General features: G+C 49.9%; 1 protein-coding gene across 4 annotated transcripts in view; it reads right to left on the reverse strand.

Moving 5' to 3' along the window:
- The window catches only part of DLG5 (discs large MAGUK scaffold protein 5), a 1,132,805-nt gene that overhangs the window by 740,104 nt on the left and 375,266 nt on the right, over positions 1 to 17,435 (reverse strand). For all 4 annotated transcript variants that reach the window (XM_085608570.1, XM_085608569.1, XM_085608568.1 and 1 more), the window contains 2 exons: positions 5,850 to 5,942; positions 3,350 to 4,303 (listed from right to left, as the gene is read on the reverse strand). In XM_085608570.1, the coding sequence (XP_085464696.1) occupies positions 3,350 to 4,303; positions 5,850 to 5,942 (1,047 nt within the window). The remainder of the gene's footprint in view (positions 1 to 3,349; positions 4,304 to 5,849; positions 5,943 to 17,435) is intronic.

The raw sequence follows: 17,435 nt of genomic DNA on the forward strand, positions 1-17,435 counted from the left end.
AGGCGAGTGCCATCAAAGGGCATGTCCATGAGGGTGTTCTGGACATCCCCGGAAAACGACGTTGACCGCATCCAGGCGTGGCGGCGGAGCGCCACCGTGGTGGAAATCGCCCGACCTAGCGAGTCCGTGGTGTCAAGCCCACATCTTATGGCGTGCCGTGCTGCATCCCTCCCATCGGCCAGAGCCTGGGTAAGACGCGTCCGGACCTCCTCCGGACACAGGGGCAGCACGTCCTCCACCGTATCCCACAGGGAATGGGAATAACGGTCCAAGAGACAGGCGGTATTTAAGGACCGCAGGCCCAAACTAAGGGACGAGAACAGTTTCTTGCCAAACTGCTCGAGTCTCTTGGAATCCCGGTCCGGCGGAGCGGTCGGGAAGGAGGATTGGGAAGTAGAGGCCTGGATAACCAGACTCTCGGGGGTGGGGTGTTGGGACAGGAAGCTGGGGTCGCCCGGAGCAGGGCGGTGGCGCCTGGCAACGTTCCTATCCACAGGAGGAACTGTGGAGGGCTTGGACCAGGTGCCCTGCAGAACGTCAGTGAGGGCCTCGTTAAACGGCAGCAGAGGCTCAGTGGAGCTTGCTGAGGTTTGAAGCACCTCAGTGAGGATGTTGGTCCTCACAGCCACGGCAGGCAACTCGAGCCCAAGGGCCTCAGCCGCCTTGCGCAGCACCACAGAAAATGCTGCACCCTCCTCCGAAGCCACGGTCGGAGGAGAAGTGAATCCAGCGTCTGGCGAGGTGTCCAGCCCGCTGGCCTCCCCCAGTTCATCTGCCCAGTCCTGAGAAAGCTGTGACTGAACAGCCAGAGGGTCCTCGAACCCCTCCCAGTCGCCCCCTTCTTCCGATTCCTGATAAACAGGAGGAATGATCGGAACCGGACTGTAGAGATGGTAGGTCTCTAGCGGCGTCGGATGCGGCGTCGGCGGACGCCGTGCCGGCGTCGGGTCCGGATGAGGGCTAAACTGGGGCGTCGGCGTCACAGGCGTCGGCGTCGGCGGCGCCGGTGACGGCGTCGGTGGTTCAGGCGTCGGCGCCGGTGGAGGAGTGACAAGGTCAACCGGCGTCGACTGGGGCCCAGGCATGGGCCCCGCGGGGACCTGCGGCGTCGAGACCGGAGTCGTCGACGGCGCCGGGGCCGGAGCCGCCGGCACGCGAGGTCGCCCAGTCGAGCCCGCGGGGCCCGAAGGCGCGCCAGCGGGCGTCGACGGCGGGGCCAGGCTCCTCATGGCCGAGAGGAAGGCACTGATCTCCGCCGGCGCCGCGTCAGCCCCAGGGACCGAAAGGTATGGGGGCGGACGCGGCACCTGCGGCTCCGCCGGAGCCGCGGGGGTGGAACCACTTGGACCCTCGGCCGAGTCGCGCGACCGGCGAGGGGAGTCCGAAGAGCGATGTCGCCTCTTGGACTTCTTTGAGTGTTTGGACTTACCCGACGACTTGGAGCCCGACGATCGATGGTGGCGTCGGCTAGGGCTCCGCGAGCGATCCTTGGACCTCCTCCTGGACCGGGATCGCGCACGACGCGGAGCCGAGTGGCGAAGCTCGAGAAGCTTGCGGGACCGCTCCCGCCTAGCCTTCGAAGTCAAGGCCTGACAGTCGTTGCACGACTCCGCGTCGTGGTCGAGGCCTAAGCAGTAGAGGCACCGGCGGTGGTGATCGGTCACCGACATCAGTCGATGACAATCTTCACAAGCCTTGAACCCAGGCATCCTACCGGCACCAGATGTCGACAGACAAGGATCAAAAATGATCAAAAAGATTTAGTCAAAAAAGACTAAAAGGGGTAGCTCTCCCGGATCTGCGCTTACTGGCGCGGAAAAAAGAAGAACTGACGTCAGCGCGCGAGGGCGGCGTCTAAGTACTCCGACGACGTCATCCCGGCGCACGACGCCGACGACGGACGCGGAGCCGCAGACGACGCCTAGCGACGCGCAAGGGGTATTGCTGACGAAAAATCTTCCGGATCCAGTCTGACGCCTGGGGATATTCTAAGGTGAGGAATCTAACTAACGTGTTTCTTTCAGATCCTTACTTTGGTGCAGTATATACAGAGCCACTTTCTTACACTATTTGAAAGATCAAGTTTTGGAGAAGAGAAAACTAACTGCTAAGTGGTCAGCCTAAGGACATTTAGTGGCTTGCAAGCAATCAAGTTCGAAGTCTTGAATAAGAGATGATGCAAATGGAATTTTTAGTGAGGAGGCTACTGGACAATATGTTACACCAGGTTGAAACTTTAACAAGATTCAACTAATTGTGTCGCTTCATAATCAGATAAATCATCCATCTGTAGTTTATAATCACCCAGCAGCAGTAAGAATTTGAGGGTGCTCATCAGTGGGACTTGGCAAAATATGGGGCGAGCTCAAACACACAATTTTCGCTGAAAAGTTAACTTAATTGTAAGGTGTAATTGCTGGTGTGTTCCTGCCTTGGAGGAGCTGTTCTTTGCTGTAAGCTGGAAGTACACATAATAGAGAAACGTACCTTTAGTGGAGTAGCATCCACTGCTCGACTGATCTGTGGATGGTTGAGGACAAGTTTGTCTTCGGAGCACTGTTTATGTACCTGCTGCATATGTCTGCCTAAGAGCACAAGCAAATAAGGCAGAAGAGGCAGGTCGACAGCAAGTCATCAAGATAAAAAAGAAATAGAGTGGTCCAACATAAAACAGGTCAGCACCGACCAATGCCTGCACACAAGTGAAAATTCCTTTCCACTGTTGGCTGTCGGGTAAAGGAGTGGAGGAATAAACACGTAAGCAGACCTTTAAAAAGGCAACAGTGTGATGTGGTAATTAAACATAATGATTTATAACAAATGCAAAGTAGTGGGTCCGTGCAACCCAGAAATACAAGAAACTAAAAGGAGCATTGTCAAATCAAATACTGCATAAGTTCTAATTAACAATTGCAACTAAAATGCAGTTACTCAACTAAAATGAATCAGGAGTGTCCGCGCCACTCGACCATAGAAACAGGGCATAGGAGCAAAGGTGGTGGGGTTGACAGCCCACTGAACACATCATCAACATTAAAATTAAATAATTAGTATTGACCAACGTAAAGACACGCCAGCACATAGCAATCCCTGTCCACAATTGGAAACTCCTTTCTACACGTGGCTATGGGGAACAAAATGTTAAACATAAGTGAAGGAATAAACCCAAACCAATAATAAATATGCCACACCGTGATGGTAGTAATTAAAATAGGGATTTTAAACTAATATTTGGTAGGGCCAAGCAACCTGGGAATACTGGGACTAAAAGGGAGATTTTTCAGATCAAGTACTCCGTGATACTGCATAAAATAAAACCTTATGAAGAACACACTTCTAGAAAAGTTACCTGCACAGATTTGCCGCTGATGCTAGTAGGAATGACTTTATGCCTTGAGGGAGCCGAAATGGGGCGAGGCCTCTTCACTTCTGGTTCCTCTATCATTTGAAAACCATGGTCTTCCTCCTGGTAATAGTGTCCTGTGCTTCTGCAGCGACCTCTGTGGGCTGAATCCTGTTCAACTACCAAAGAGAAGGGGGGTTGTGCTGCAGTTGGGCTGGTAGGGGGAGAGCCACTGGTCACAGTAGAATCAGAAGCAGAACTAACCTGCTGCTTATGCTTGAACTTAATTGAGTCACTTCTTTTAGGAGGGGTTGGGGGAGTAGATGCCCTGTCTACTTTAGAAGTTTGTGGGGAGTGGCTCAGCATCTGACTGGGTGATAAATGGTCCATTTTAAGATTATGTGGTCGTTTGAATGTGTCCGGATCAAATATAGATTTTCTTTGTATAGGCTTTTTGTAAACTGAGAATTTTTCAGTTTCCACTGTAGAAGCATTCACCATTACTTTTGGCCATGTACCTCCATTGTGCTTCGATCCGTGTACCTTGCCCAACGAGGTTTCCACAACAATGCACTCTGTGTTGTCATATGGCAGCCTTCTGGTGTCCATCTCAACCACAGTATACCCGTGCTCTTCATAAATATCTGTACCAAAAGAGCTGAGGCTGTGTTCTGAATTGCTATGGTAACTATGCAATGAGGTTCCGTGTGGGTCCACAGCCAAACTAGAGAAACCCTTGGTGTTGAAATATATATCATTAGTATGATCACTCTCCACTTTCTTGAAATCAGAGATATCTGTTCGGAAGAGATCAGTCTGGGTCGAGCTGTTATGCTTCAAGTTGATTTTATTTTGCGCATGAACATCACATGAATGGACTCTGCAGTTTGAGATTTTTTCCCTATCCTTGAAATTTTCAAATAGGTTTTGACCACTCCATGAGGAACACTGCGGAAACACCTACATAAGACAGCGATAAGGAGAGAAAAAGAGGGTAAGAATGCTTAGCCAGTTTAAGGAACACTATGTCTTTTTCAAAAGCATGCTAACAATATTAAGAAGCTAACTCCTTTGGTAGAGTCTCTCTACTAAAAACCCTGACGAGATAATGAGACTCTTTGTCTCTTTGATTGACATTATTCCACCATTTAACGTTATGTAAAAGGTTTATGATTTGTCACTTCTCTTTACCTCACATTCTAGATTTGTCAGTTCATCCAAAATGAGCATTCTCATAACAAAAGAAATAATTTTTAAAACACATTTTCATCTTCAGAAAGAGGAAGAGGAGAATGATTAAGATCCCAAAAAGAGAAGAGGAAAATAAAATTTGCATAGTGAAAAGAAAATGAAATATAGTAAACAAATGCTCTCTTTATCTTTTTCTATTGCCAATGTATATTGACTAAGGAAATCTTGTTGCTGAAGTACAAACATTGATTCTTCTTACTACACATTTCCACGTCTTCAACTATCTTTTAATAAATCTATGTTTCAACCTCCATAACCAAGCTCTATAACTACCCTTCTTCAAACTTGTCACATTCAAGGAAAACAGCAGGGATTTATAGTCTCTGATGGAATTAAACTAATCTGTCTCCTCAGCTTCCCCAGCATCCTCTATACAGAAGCTCTTGTTCCGTTTTCCCACAGGTTAATAAAGTATCCCCTAGCTTTAAAGTAACTGTCCATTCTCCCACTAAATTGCCTATCCCACTTTCGAACAGACAACATCACCCTCAAATAAGCATTGTGTTGTATGAGGCTGTGGAACAAGTTTAATTCCTATATTTATAGACATTTGTTATGTGTAACATAAATCACAGCTGATAGTTTAAGTGTAATGCTGCAGTTGTGCAGCAAACAGGTGTTTCTACAACCCATTTTAATGACACCCAATGTACCCCTTTTGGAGAGTTGAATCGACGGTTTGGCCTTGAAGGTGCTTGTACTTGTGACACTCATAGTGGGGAAGTGTGGCTCAATGGTTAGAGCGGCTGATGCAGAGGTCCGGCCCGAGACCAGGGTTCAATTCCTGCTCCGGCAGGTCTTGGGCTTAATTTCCTCGGACCTGATATTTCTCGCCTCAGTGCCTATTCTAATCTTGGGTCCCACTCTGCAACTCTGGGCAATAGCTTGCTTAATCTCCACAACGGCCCCAACAGCGCAGGGGATGCCTGGCTGCACCTTGGGGGTGCCCAGGAGTGGACACTTCACAGGGAAAGCCAGGATGGGTTCCTCTGCGGTATAAGTACAGCGCCGGGACACCTCCGTTGGTAGGTAGATGCGCGCTTTACAAAAGCCAGATTATTATTATTATTATTATTCAGGTTACATACTGATGTCTCACGTGTGTGCTTAACTCTCTAAGCAATTTTGCTAGCGAGAAACTACAGAATTCATTTATCAAGGTATGTCACAAAAAATGCAGGCTGGAACCCTCACCACAGTCATTTCAAAGACACCTCAGGAGGGCCTTGGCTTTCTTTTTTTCATTTTTACTTACCTTCATGAGGGACAGACTGAGGGAATCCCGACAGTTTCTTAACAAAGCTTCACACTCAGTTAGTGATTTATTATCTAGTGCAATTCCATTGATCTGTAGGGGAAGGACATTGCAAAAATGAAACTCTAAAATACTTTTCACTGAAACAATTTTTTTAAAAAGCAATAAATGTTACTGGCTCTGTACAGATTAGTGCTTAGACAGGTACGGAGAGAACATTTTTATGCAGCAATCATTCATGCTTCCTCATTTTACCATAAACTGCAGTTGGAAGCACTCTACAGTGCTGTTGTATAACAACTGATACAATACACAGTCAATAAGTCATGCTGAGCAGGAACTGGACCATTAGAGTCAATGGGGTAACCCTGTGTCCCTCAGAACCTGGGTATTAATGAAAAAGTCTACAATGGTTCCGTTGGGAAGAACAATTACTTGGTACACGTAGAACATTAGTCTGTAAGTACAAAGTCTAATATATTCTTTTATAGACTTTGAATGGAACACAAAAAGATAATTCTTAATTCAACCGTATTATTTACTAATTCATAAATGGCTGCAACATCTTATAAATATCAACACATAAGTAACATATAGATAAAGTGATTGGGATGAGCAAAGTGATATAAGTGACAATATGATGTTATACGTAATGTGTATAAGACATATAAATGTATATACAAAAATGTAAATCAATCAAGATCTGTCCCTTCAAGTTTTTCACATATTTTCAGCAACCCCTTCATGATCTATATCTCCCTTGGGGCTGGTAGAATTGATGGACATGAATTGAAATGTCAGTCGACGTTTCGACATTGAAGTATGCGCGAATGAGAGTACGTCACGGCGGGTCTTTCTCAGGACTAAAAACAGCAGCGGACAGCCAAAACCAAGACTTGGTAAAATCTTCAACACCAAAAAATGTATTAATGGTGGATGGCTTGAGTCCAAACAAGCATGAATCAGGTATCCCATGGTGGAAATCTGTGGTGGTTATTTCATAAAGGTTCCAAAAATGCAAACAAAGGGGCGGTGATGTACGACTTACCACCCTAAAAGTCAAGACAAGTGTCCACCTTTAAGGTTGGAATCTTGTCTGAAGTATCAGAGACAAGGAGATCTTAATGAGCCACTCTCTGGTTGGGATCTTGCATTGAAGAAGCACAATGAATGTGCAGCCTGCTCAGCGCAGAAAAGGCAGTAACTGGAAGCAATATTTGCTGCAGAGGAGGGGTGATGAGGTGGCACACTGATCCTCTTAAGCAACTGGAACAAAAAGGGCAAGCTCACAAGTTTATTGATATCCAGATTTGGATGAAAAAACCTATCAAATATACTTCATGTAGATGCTTAAAAATCATAACTGCAAGCTAAGCGTGATGTGGGTAAGCAAATCCTAAATAGGGATGCTTATTTAGGATAAAGATTTTATAATAAAAAAGGAGCAAGTGATGTGTCTCAACTAAATTCTTTCTTTTTGTTAAAGAAAACAACTTGCAGAAAATACCAATATCACAGGTTTTGATTTGCAAATGCATACATAAGCCATTTACTTCTTACAATCACGTTCTTACAACCAGTTAAATAAGCTTGAGTCAACCATTATTTAAAAAAATAAATCTTTGCTCTGGGAGGAAGCCTTCTGGGGTAAAAACCAAAGCATTAGGAACATGACATGGTGTAAAATAATTAAACTGAGAGTCAAGTTGTCATTCCTTCCGTAGGGAAAATGAGTCTTAGTTTACTTTAGAGTGACTGAGATGAGATGGAGGTTCACATGGTGTGTGCAAGTGTTAGAAATGGGATTTCTGGTTGGCTGAGGCTTGCACTAAAGCCAGGCAGAAACCACCACTCTAGTCAGGATAAGGGAGCTACAGTCCTAAAATAACCCCTGCTCACCCCCTTGGTAGCTTGGCACGAGCAGCTAGGCACAACCTAGAGGCAGCGAGTAAAGCGTTTGCACATAACCAACAGTAATACAGTGTAAGCACTACGAAAAGACACCACACCAATTTAGAAAAATAGCCAATATTTTTATATACAATAAGACAAGACCGAATACGACAAAAATCCACAATACTATATTTAAAATCTGCAGTTATCAAAATACGTTTCACACAAAGTTCCTCGATGTCGTGAACAACAAATCCAACAGGTCTGGCTGGTCGCGGGCCAGCTACGGTGTCAGGAAGACCCGCAAACAGTACCTGTGAGAAGTGCAGGGCGAAGGTGCCCTTGAAGTCACTCGCGGTGCAGGTCGAGCTCCTCTCTGATGGAGTCAGGAGCGCTGGCGTCGGCAGGTGTCGGGTGCTGCGGGGCGAAGTCCAGCGGTGCGGCGTGTTGTGCACCCAGGTCGCGGTGCGAGCGGCGGCTCGGTGGCGGCGTCAGAAGGCGTAGTCGGTGAGACCAGGGTCGCAGTGCGAGATGAAGGCGGTGCTCGTCACGATGCTAGTAGGTCACGGTGCAAGCAGCGGCGACGTTGTTGCTGAAGCGCTGTCGTCGGCTGATGAGCGGGACTCGATGGTGCTGGCGTCGGTAGGCCAAGGCTGCAGTGCGGGATGAGGATGGTGCTTCGTGTGACTTACGAGTGGTGCCTCGGCGTGGAGCGGCGGCGTCAGGGAGGCCACAGCGTCCCCGCAAAGCCCGGCGGTGAAGGCAGCGGCTCGGTGGCGGCGGCGGTGAGACCAAGGTCACAGTGCGGCGGTGCTCTCGGCGGTGCCAAAGCTTCGGCATGAAGCAAGGCAGTGCGGAGTGCAGTGCCCACAGGTCGCGGTGCAAGCAGCGGCTCGGTGACGGCGTCAACGGGTGTCGTCGGTGAGACCAAGGTTGCGGTGCGGTGCCCTCTGTGGTGCTTTCAGGACACTGATTCGGCAGCGGCGTCATAGATGTCGTCGAGTTGCTTTTCCTCTGTTGCACACAGTCTCCAGTGCTGCAGCAGAAGAGCTTGACGTCTTTGCTGTTCCTGAGACTTCGTAAACAGGGGGCAAGCTCTACCTCAAGACCTTGGAGAGCCTCACAAGTTAGGTTGCAGAAAGTCATTTTCTTACCTAATTCCCTGGGCCAGTTATGTTTATAAGATGCAATAAACAAACCTCCCATTCTCTCCTATGGGGAACCGGTAGCCTTGCAATAGTGAAAAACGAAATTGGCTTTAATTCACTATCGGGACATGCCACACACACCTGGGCATGTCCCACCTTTCACATGCTCTGCACCCTTCCCACAGGGGTACCTTGGCCTACCTGAGGGGTGCCTGACATGTAAGAAAAGGGAAGGTTAGGAACTGGCAGTGTGTGCACTGACCAGGTTGACATGGCGGTCCCGGACCGCACACGGGCTCTGCGATGGCAGGCCCGAGTTACCTTTTTACGGGCCGTTCAGGTGGGTGGCACAATCCAGTGCTGCAGCCCACCGACGGCGCTTGAGTCGTAGGCCCTGGCACACGCAGTGCACTCTACTAGGGACTGACACTCGAGTCAAGCAGGCCAATCATGGAAACGCCAATCCATACACATTTTACTACAGGAGCACCTGCACTTTACCACTGATCAGCAGTGCGAAAAGTGCGCAGAAACGCTAAGCCAGCAAAAACAGAGTCAGAACCGGGAGGTCAGAAAGCAAAAACTCAGGGGAAAGATGCCAAGTCTTACAGCAAGAAACTGCCCTCCAACAGTATGCATTCTACGAGTTTCCATGGAAGTCCTAAGATGTCAAGATACACCACCATCGAAATCATCCTACCTTCTGCCTTCGAGGTTTTAGAATATAAGGAGTTTCTTCAGCTTAGTGATTTTCTTGAATCCAGCAACTTCTTAGAAAACTTTTTTCGGGGGGTGGGGGGAGAGGGAGCTGGGGAGGTTAGGTCCAAAAAAGGGCAGTGTGTGTTAGCTGCAAGATTGTTGGATTAAAGGATGGAGTCTTGTTAGAAAAACACTCCCACACCGGAAGGGTGGTGGTGCTCTCCCAGACATATACTGTGGTAGCTTGGCTCGAGTGGTCAGGGGTCAGGCACCGTGCTAAGCATACGTCATACCCACACAATAACCATGCGTGCATCCATTCCAAAAACGACACTACACCTTAAAAATTATACTGAAAATATATCTCTTTATCTTCTTTTCTCTTAGTTGCTGATTAAATAAATAATAATACAATCACAGTACACAAGGCTTTTCCTGTGGAAGGGTAAGTCAAATAAATAATACTTCAACGATTCAATAAATAAGGTAGATCATAAATAATCAAGGCATAAATATAAGTGCATTACATAAAAGGCAATTAAATATTACGAGGCAATAAATACTGCGAGACAATAAATACTGTGCGACAATAAATACTGTGAAACAATAAATACTGTAAGGCAATAAATACTGTGAGGCAATAAATAGGATGAATACAATAAATACAGTGCTCTCAATAAATAATAAAAGCCAACAGTGACACATGAAAATCAGTTCACATTCCTGAGGTACTATGGGATGATTTGACCCAATCCCAGCTTGTAGAGTTTTGGATAACCTGAGGGGTGTACTACCTGGCTTGGACAAGGCTGAGGCCTAAACTGAGGTAGATCAAGGGGGAATCTAGAGATCTGGCTCTCCCACACTACACAACCCCTCTGTATTAGTCTCAGCTCACCCCTGGCACTATCAAGCTGGTTCCAGCACCTCTCTAGCCTCTAGGATGGTCTCTTAGGGCTTCACAGGGCCTTAGGCGCCCTCTATTCCACTTACTGCCCTTTTTATGAAGTTCCGACGCCGCTGGAGTCGTGTCGACGCCGTGAGGCGGTTCCGGTTCGATGTCGGCGGCCTCGGCGCAATGACAGTTCTTGACGACGCCGGGAGGCGGTTCCGGTTCGATGTCGGCAGCCTCGGTTCGATGACGTCGGGCAGTCTTGGCTCGATGTCGACTTCGGGCGGCTCCGGTTCGATGACGTCGGGCGGCCTCGGCTCGATGTCGACTTCCGGCGGCTCCGGAGTGCGATCTCCACTCCCGACCTCCGGCACGATTCTCTTCAGGTTCCGGCGACTCCGGAGTGCGATCTCCACTCCCGACCTCCGGCACGCTTCACCTCGGTCTCCGGCGACTCCGGAGGGCGGACTTCACTCCCCCGTCGACGCCGCACACTCGACCTCGGGTGACTTCCTCCTCGACCTCTGGTACTCTCCACGACCTCCGTTGGCGCCCTCTCTCGACCTCTGGCGGCTCCGGGTACGACGTCTGCTTTCCAGTCAGCGCCGCTTCTCCACCTCGGGCTCCAGGTCTCCAGGCTTCTCGACGTCGGACTTCAAGAAGTTACCAGTAACCAGGTCAGGAACTTGCTGTTCTTTACTTTTAAGGCCTGTTCCTGCTGTCCAGGTCCTTAAGATGGTTTCTCTTGCTTTCTCCCACACAGGGCTCCAGGCTGGGCTCAGTCAGTAGGGACTAGTATCAAGGGTGGGTTTATGGACCCCACTCCAGGCACAAGTTTCCACCCCTGCTGCCTCACTCCTTCCTCCTTCAGGTTTCTGCTCCTCTCTCTTCACCAGTCAGGTGCCAACTGCCAACTCCAACTGCCAACCTGGAGATGCTTTCCCAACATTCTAAACCTGCCTCACACTGTCACAGGGTTCTGGAATGTTCTGGAAGGTGCTGGTAGGTTCCAGTGATGTCACAGGTGACAATGGGTGGCCACCATTTTGTGCTCCAGGCCCTCAGACAGAAGTTCCAGGGGTAGATAAAATGGCTCCCTGAATCTGCATCAATACTAAAAAGTCTGGTGGTTCCCAAAAAGGAAAAAATACTAACAGGGTTTGAAGCAAAAGTGGGACAAAATAAATAATGATGAGGAGGGACCACCCAAAGGGCTGACAGGTCTAACACGCGTCCCCCCCAGCTGAAAGTGGGGAGAGCTACCCAACCCCTTGGGAGTTCTCATCACTAAGGCGGAAATACCTTGAGAGACCGTCTGCATTGGCGTGGTCCACTCCAGGCCGATGTTCCACCTGAAAGTCCATTCCCTGTAGGGAGATAGACCACCTCAACAACTTGGGATTCTCCCCCTTCATCTGCATCAGCCAACGAAGGGGTCTGTGGTCGGTCTGAACTAGGAAGTGCGAGCCAAACAGGTATGGCCGCAACTTCTTCAGAGCCCATACCACTGCAAAGGCTTCTCGCTCTATTGCACTCCACTTCTGTTCCCTGGGAAGTAGTCTCCGGGATAGGAAGACCACGGGTTGATCCAGACCCTCTTCATTGAGTTGCGATAATACTGCCCCAATGCCATGTTCTGATGCATCTGTCTGGACAATGAACTTCTTGGAAAAGTCTGGGGCCCTTAGGACCGGGGCCTCGCACATGGCTTGCTTCAGCTTGACGAAGGCCTGCTGACAAGCCTCCGTCCAGACTACCCGTCGAGGTTGTTTCTTGGACGTGAGCTCCGTGAGGGGGGCTACAATGGTTCCGTACCCCTTCACGAAGCGGCGGTAGTATCCCGTGAGGCCCAGAAAAGCTCGGACCTCAAGTCTGTGTCTTGGGGTGTTCCCAGGCCATGATGGCCTCGATCTTCGCCTGGAGGGGTTGCACCGCTCCCCTACCCACCAAGTGTCCAAGGTACACTACCGACCCCTGCCCGATCTGGCACTTGCTGGCCTTGATCGTTAACCCAGCTTGTCTCAGGGCCTGGAGAACAGCTTGCAGGTGACGCAAGTGATCCTCCCAGCTGTTACTGAAGACGGCTATGTCATCCAGATAAGCAGCAGAGAAACTCTCCATTCCGGTGAGGATCTGGTTTACCAGGCGCTGAAACGTGGCAGGTGCATTCTTGAGCCCAAAGGGCATCACACAGAACTGGTAGTGGCCATTGGGCGTGGAGAAGGCTGACCTTTCCCTTGCTCCATCAGTCAAAGAGATCTGCCAGTACCCAGAAGTAAGGTCAAAGGTACTTAGATATTGGGCAGCTCCCAGCCGGTCAATCAATTCATCCGCCCTAGGGATCGGATGAGCATCAGTTTTGGTTACTGAATTCAGTCCCCGATAGTCCACACAGAACCTCAGTTCCGGTTGGCCACCCGGTGGTGCGGCTTTTGGTACTAACACCACCGGACTGGACCAGGGGCTGCTGGAAGGTTCGATCACTCCTAGCTCCAGTATCTTAGTGACTTCACTGTTAATGCTGGCCTTCACCTTGTCTGACATCCGGTAGATCTTGGACTTCACAGGTGGGCTGTCTCCTGTGTCCACATCAAGGACGCACAGGTGAGTCCCACCCGGAACAAGGGAGAACAACGAAGAGTACTGTCCCAGGACCTGGCGGCAGTCCTCTTGCTGTTCAGGAGTTAGGGAGGGGGAGAGAATCACTCCCTCCACCGACCCATCCTTCTCTTGAGACGCAAATAAATCGGGGAGAGGCTCGCTTTCCACGTCCTCTCCTCCGTCAGTCACCATCATCAAGATGACTTCGGGCCTCTCGTGGTGGGGTTTGAGGCGGTTGGCGTGCAGCACCCGTAGGGGCTGACGAGGGGTTTTAAGATCCACCAAGTAGGTAGCCTTACCCTTCTTCTCCAACACCTCAAAGGGTCCTGACCAGCGATCCTGGAGGGCGCTAAGCTCTCCCGGTTCGATCACCCACACCTTCTGGCCAGGCTCCAACTCCACCGGGTGAGCGTTGTGGTCATACCACGCCTTCATTACTGCTTGGCTGGCCTCCAAGTTGTCAGAAGCTTGCTTCCACAACTTAGCCATTTGGCTCCGGAAGGCCAGCATGTAGCTCACCACATCCTGGGGAAGCTTTCTGGGAGTTCTCTCCCATCCGTCTCTCACCAGGCTGAGAGGTCCACGCATAGGGTGCCCATACAAAAGCTCGAAGGGGCTGAAGCCCACTCCCTTCTGTGGCACTTCCCTGTAGGAAAACAATAGACAGGGTAGGAGGACGTCCCATTTCCTCCGCAGGCTTTCAGGCAGACTTCTGATCATGCCTTTCAAGGTTTTGTTAAACCTCTCCACCAGACCATTGGTCTGGGGGTGGTAAGGAGTTGTGAACCGGTAGGTCACTCCACACTCCTTCCACATGGCCCGCATGTATGCTGACATGAAGTTGGTCCCCCTGTCGGACACAACTTCCTTGGGAAAACCCACTCGGGTAAAGATTCCCATCAGGGCCCTAGCCACAACAGGTGCTGTAATGGTCCTTAAAGGTATAGCCTCTGGGTACCGTGTGGCATGATCCACCAAAACCAGGATAAACCTGTGACCAGCTGTAGTAGGCGGATCTAATGGACCCACAATGTCGATGCCCACCCTTTCAAAGGGGGTGCTAACGACAGGAAGTGGTTCCAGGGGAGCTTTCAGCTTCACCCCTGTTTTCCCACTGGCTTGGCAAGACACACATGTCCGGCAGTAGGTGTCGGACGACACTTTCATCTGAGGCCAATAAAAGTGTGGGACAAGACGGGCGAAGGTCTTGTCTTGCCCTAGGTGTCCTGCCAATGGGATCTCGTGAGCCAACTCCAGAAGGAAGGCTCGATAACGTTGAGGGACTACCAAGGCTCGTGACGATCCATGTAGGGGTGCCTTGGGTTCACTGTAGAGGAGGCCATCCTCCCAGTAAACAACGTTCCCTGCTGCCTGGGCTTCGGCCTGTCGCCTCTGTCCCTCAAGGGTAGGGCACTCCTCCTGGCCCTGGCAGAATTCCTCCCTGGTCGGGCCTCCCTCCACGTGCCACTCGGCCGGGATGGGGAGGTCCTCCAGTTTGGTGACATCCCCCACCGCAGACTCCTGGTCCACCACCTCCGGTGGCCTATCCGTCCTACGGGGTGCGGACGCCGAGGCAGGCTCCTCCTGTCCTCGGTTCTTCCCTTAATCGGCAGCTGGCTGGGCCTTTGTTCCAGGCTCCAGCCGAAACGAACTCCCTCTCCGGGTAGTCGCGGACCTTGTGCTCACACAGGCCCAGTCAGGTGTACCCAGCATCTCAGTATGAGTCCGGTATTCCACCTCCTTCCAAGCATTGTGCTCCATGTCATTCCCCAGTAGACAATCGACTGGCACGGCAGGGCTTACGGCAACTCGAAGTGAACCTGCAACCCCCTCCCATTCAAAGGGAACCTCGGCCACTGGATAGTGGCCTGTTCTGCCGTCAGCCATCGCGGCTGGGTGGAGTACATCGGGAATCACCTGCTCTGGAGACACCAGTTGGCTACGCACCATAGTCATACTGGCTCCTGTGTCTCTCAGAGCCTCCCCCCTTTGGCCGTTGATGGTGACCCACTGCCCATACTTTATAGTATTTGCGGGCACCTGGATCTTAGGAACCATCTCCCGTTCTCCCAGGGACACTAAAGTGACACCCGCCCACTCCCTTCCCTTAATTAAAGGCATCTCCTCCCCGAGCACTGCACTAGCTACTCCGGGGGTCTTTCCTCCAATGGGAGGGGGTGGTCGTTTTGGGCACTTCGCATCTCCCTTATAGTGTCCAGCGCCACCGCACTCGAAGCAATGGACAACCCTTGGCTGCTGACTCTAGCCAGGATTAGGGTTTCGGGGTGGATTAGCCCTAGGGGTGAATCCGTTTCCCTTACCTTGGAAATTATTTTGGGGGCCTTTGAAGAACTCCTTTTTCTTTTCCCCCCCCTCTTTCTTCTGGGGGGCGCCCTGTCCGGCCTTTTGAGTATCCCCTCCAGTCCCCCTTGTGGACACCCGGGTACTAGCCCAAATGTCCGCCTCCTCAGCAAGCTTCCGGGGATTGGTCAGCTTGCTATCCACCAGGTGTTGACGCAGTTCAGGGAAACATTTTTCGAGCAGGTGTTCCTTCAATACTAAATCAAACAACCCCTCGTAGTTCCTCACTTCACTGCCCTGAATCCAACCCTCTAATGCCTTCTTTGCATAATCCAGGAAGTCCACCCAATTCTGTGTGCCCAGTTTGTGGCTACCCCGGAACTTCTGTCTGTATTTCTCGGGTGTTAGTCCAAACTTTCGTATGAGCGCCACTTTCATGGTGGGGTAGTGGGTCTGCTCATCCTGCTCTAGGGCCAATAATGCATCCCTACCTACGTCGCCCACACCATAGCTAGCCACTATGTCTTTCGGCAAATAGGGTTTGGGTTCCCTGGTGAACTCTCTTTCTTCGCTGCCACCATTAGGAATAGGGTGTGCCCCGGCTCGTAGGATCTGAAGATCTATCTCTTTCAGCCTTAGCTCATGAGCCATCCTCTGTTCCTCCTTCTCTTTCTCCAGCCTTGCTAAGTCCCATGTGAGCTGTCTTTTCTCCCTCCGGTCTGTTAACTCCACTTCAGACAAGCCACCGCTAGAGGCACTGCTGCCCTTCCTAGAAAGTGTCCTGGGCCCCGCTAACAGGTTCCCCACCTCAGGTTGGTACAAACCAGCTCCCTCACTGTCGGGCTCTCTATCCCTGTCCTCCTCCTCAGCCTTGCTTTCCCGTCGTGCCTCCCCCCAAGCCCTTAAGCTGGTTTGGAGTGCACCCTTCTTTGCTCCTGGGGGACAATACACCCCCTCCCGCTGACAAAACTCCCTGAGTTGGGCCACAGTGTATGTTTCTAAATTCTCCAGTACAAACTCCATCTTGCCCACTCAGGTCAGAGGACAGTTATTTGCAGAAGCTATGCAGGGGGGTACCTTTTATAATACCTCCTCCCACCACCAGAGTAAATTTGGAAAAAACAAAAACTCACAATTAGGAAGTCCGCTTGGAGAAAACTCCCGGTGTAGGCCTATGGACTACCCCCAGTTATTGTCGAGTATACGTAGGCACAGCTCTATCCCACCACTGAACACCAATTATGTTAGAAAAACACTCCCACACCGGAAGGGTGGTGGTGCTCTCCCAGACATATACTGTGGTAGCTTGGCTCGAGTGGTCAGGGGTCAGGCACCGTGCTAAGCATACGTCATACCCACACAATAACCATGCGTGCATCCGTTCCAAAAACGACACTACACCTTAAAAATTATACTGAAAATATATCTCTTTATCTTCTTTTCTCTTAGTTGCTGATTAAATAAATAATAATACAATCACAGTACACAAGGCTTTTCCTGTGGAAGGGTAAGTCAAATAAATAATACTTCAACGATTCAATAAATAAGGTAGATCATAAATAATCAAGGCATAAATATAAGTGCATTACATAAAAGGCAATTAAATATTACGAGGCAATAAATACTGTGCGACAATAAATACTGTGCGACAATAAATACTGTGAAACAATAAATACTGTAAGGCAATAAATACTGTGAGGCAATAAATAGGATGAATACAATAAATACAGTGCTCTCAATAAATAATAAAAGCCAACAGTGACACATGAAAATCAGTTCACATTCCTGAGGTACTATGGGATGATTTGACCCAATCCCAGCTTGTAGAGTTTTGGATGACCTGAGGGGTGTACTACCTGGCTTGGACAAGGCTGAGGCCTAAACTGAGGTAGATCAAGGGGGAATCTAGAGATCTGGCTCTCCCACACTACACAACCCCTCTGTATTAGTCTCAGCTCACCCCTGGCACTATCAAGCTGGTTCCAGCACCTCTCTAGCCTCTAGGATGGTCTCTTAGGGCTTCACAGGGCCTTAGGCGCCCTCTATTCCACT

Source organism: Triturus cristatus, chromosome 1_2 (genome assembly GCF_964204655.1).
Source record: "Triturus cristatus chromosome 1_2, aTriCri1.1, whole genome shotgun sequence".
Classification (NCBI taxonomy): Eukaryota; Metazoa; Chordata; class Amphibia; order Caudata; family Salamandridae; genus Triturus; species Triturus cristatus.